This window comes from Protopterus annectens, chromosome 13.part0 (genome assembly GCF_019279795.1).
Source record: "Protopterus annectens isolate FY-2018-M chromosome 13.part0, PAN1.0, whole genome shotgun sequence".
NCBI lineage: Eukaryota > Metazoa > Chordata > Ceratodontiformes > Protopteridae > Protopterus > Protopterus annectens.
In genome coordinates, this window is record NC_056747.1 from 349,546,327 (window position 1) to 349,548,763 (window position 2,437).

A 2,437-nucleotide genomic window follows, 5' to 3' on the forward strand; every position below is an offset into this window, starting at 1 on the left:
ATGTCATGATGATATACGTATTCTACTAAACATTTTGTATAGCTCTCAACCTTCCAGCTACAAAATGAGGAGCATTACCGCTCATAACAGCTTCATCTGGGAAGCTTATAGGATGGTTAAACTGTGATGTTGTATTTATAGAAGAATAGTTCGTTAACGAATTAATACGATTTGTTTCTATTTACCATGGATATACGTTAAAAACATCTAGCACTGAATGGGACAGACCCTTTTAATGTGGAGCTTCGAGGGACATGAACTTTTTAAGATCCCAGATGATGAATACTCCTTGTAATGAGTTATCCTTGACAGGTATCTTTACAGCTGCTCTGTACTGCGCCCCGCCCCACACACTAAAAAAGATTAGTTCGTCAACAGTTATGTTCCTTAAGTTTTGCCGTAGTTTGGTTGGCGGAAGTAGTGTGACGTCTTTGCTTTCTTTTTTTTCATGGCGAAGATGGCTTGTGACAGACAAGCAGTGGAGCCGGCAAATTCTAAGTGGTTTAACTTACTGGAACAGTATAGGAATTATAACGAGAGTGACAAAGAATGGAAAGCAAGAAAACAGTTTATCTTCAAACACATCCATTCGTATCCTGGACCCCAAGTGGATCGGCTGTTAGCTTTATCAATGGTTTTTACCAACCATGTTTTCATGGGGTGCAGGTAAGAGTAGGCCTGGATTGGAGATGTTTGTGTTTCAAAGTCATGTCAGCACAGATTGTCGGTAATATAACATGCATCGTGTTGTCTTTGTTTTTACATAATTTGCTTGTCTATACACAAAAATAAAGTGTTATGTTTGCATAAATTGTATCATCTGGCATGATCCCTTTCGGTTTTAGGTGTGATTTGTGTGCAGGTACGTTTTATTCTCATTTCAGTAATAATTGTTTGCATTTTCTATTCGAAAGCTGTCTGCTTATATGCATCAACATATTCAGGTTATCGTGCAGTTAATTTTGTAGTGTGTTTCTTTTATGGCTGATGCCTCTCCAGTACATTGATGTGTTACTATGTAAACTCTTATATTCCAGTAGTTGGCATTAAAATAGATTACAGCAGTTTTTTATTTGTAGGTATTAACCGTTGTGTTTTTGTAAGCATGCTTTCAGAAACGGTCATTGTGACAGGTGTAAATCTGTTAGAAACAGTAACACATTTTCTTCATAAAGAAGCGTTCTGCATATTAATTTAATAAAGAAACGAGTGCACCAGCTTTTGTAAAACATTACGATTTCATTACTGCAGTAAGGAAGTAAATGGGTAAACCTATTTAATTCATCACTGAATTACATAAATCAAACGAAGCTGCTGTACTACAAATCGGCGTTTCTGAACTTGCTTCTTAGGATGATCTACTTAATAATTTCTTGTTTTTTAATAAACTGCTGTTGTAACATCATATGAGGAAGATTTCCAGTTCTTTCCCTGGTTACATTAAGTACTGAAAACAGATTTCTTGCAGGGGTGGGAGGATGATAACTCTTTCCGTTTTGTTAACAGTAGTAGAATGTTAGTATTGGTGCTTCATTTCACATGTTTTTCTGTGGCATATTTGTTCACTTGTGTAATGATGCTGATGTTGTAATATGTAAGGGGTATGTTACTTAAATTCTTGTTGGAATCATAATGAGTTGATTACTGAAGCAAACTAGTGCTTGCTTTAATGTAATTTGGTAGGCTGTTCCATGCGTCAGCTAATCTGTCAGAGAAACAGTTATTACACTTCTCATTCATATAGAATCTTCTATACAAGTTGTTTGATTCTGTAGTACTTTTTGATAACCCAAACATTCTCAGAGATTGCTTTTTAATGCCCTATATACTTGAATAAGATCTCTTCCTAAATATCTATGTGAGACACTGTACAAGTTCAGATATTTTAGTCTTTCATAATAACTTAAATTTTTGTATCCATAGATGTCGTTGGTATATGTCTGCTGCACTCTCTACAGTTTTTCTCGTGCTTGTTTTCTTATAAGGTTTACATTATTGTTATTTCATGTTCGGGTTTGGATCTAATGTAACTAGCAATAATTTCATCTTTTCTGACTTCCAGTTGGTTGATATGATCATAAAAGCTCAAAAGCTGGATCTACCCAGGTCTTTAAATGAATCTACAGTTTCAGTCACTGTGTGCTCTATTAAATATTCACCTTTCAGTCTCTATCTTCCAAATCTCATATGCTTAGTTTTTGAAGTATTTTATTAGCATATTATTATCTAGTGCCCAAATGTTCACTCTATTCAAGTTCTTTTGCAGACATGCTGCATATTTAACATGTGTAATAAGTTCACATATTTTCAAGTCATCTGCATACAGACTGTAGAATACCTCGGTTGAAAAAAGATATGAGCGGTACCATCTAAACAAACATGGGCCCAGGACTGAGCCATGTGGGATACCCTTTTTTAAAACTGTTAACCTTTTTTT

The 2,437-nt window shown here is 35.2% G+C and overlaps 1 protein-coding gene across 1 annotated transcript in view; it reads left to right on the forward strand.

Annotated features, from left to right (window-relative positions):
* Positions 1-397: 397 nt before the first annotated feature.
* Positions 398-2,437, forward strand: part of NKRF (NFKB repressing factor) — a 330,696-nt gene continuing 328,656 nt past the window's right edge. The window contains exon 1 of the mRNA XM_044053960.1: positions 398-666. Coding sequence (XP_043909895.1) covers positions 449-666 — 218 coding nt within the window. The 5' untranslated portion in view covers positions 398-448. The remainder of the gene's footprint in view (positions 667-2,437) is intronic.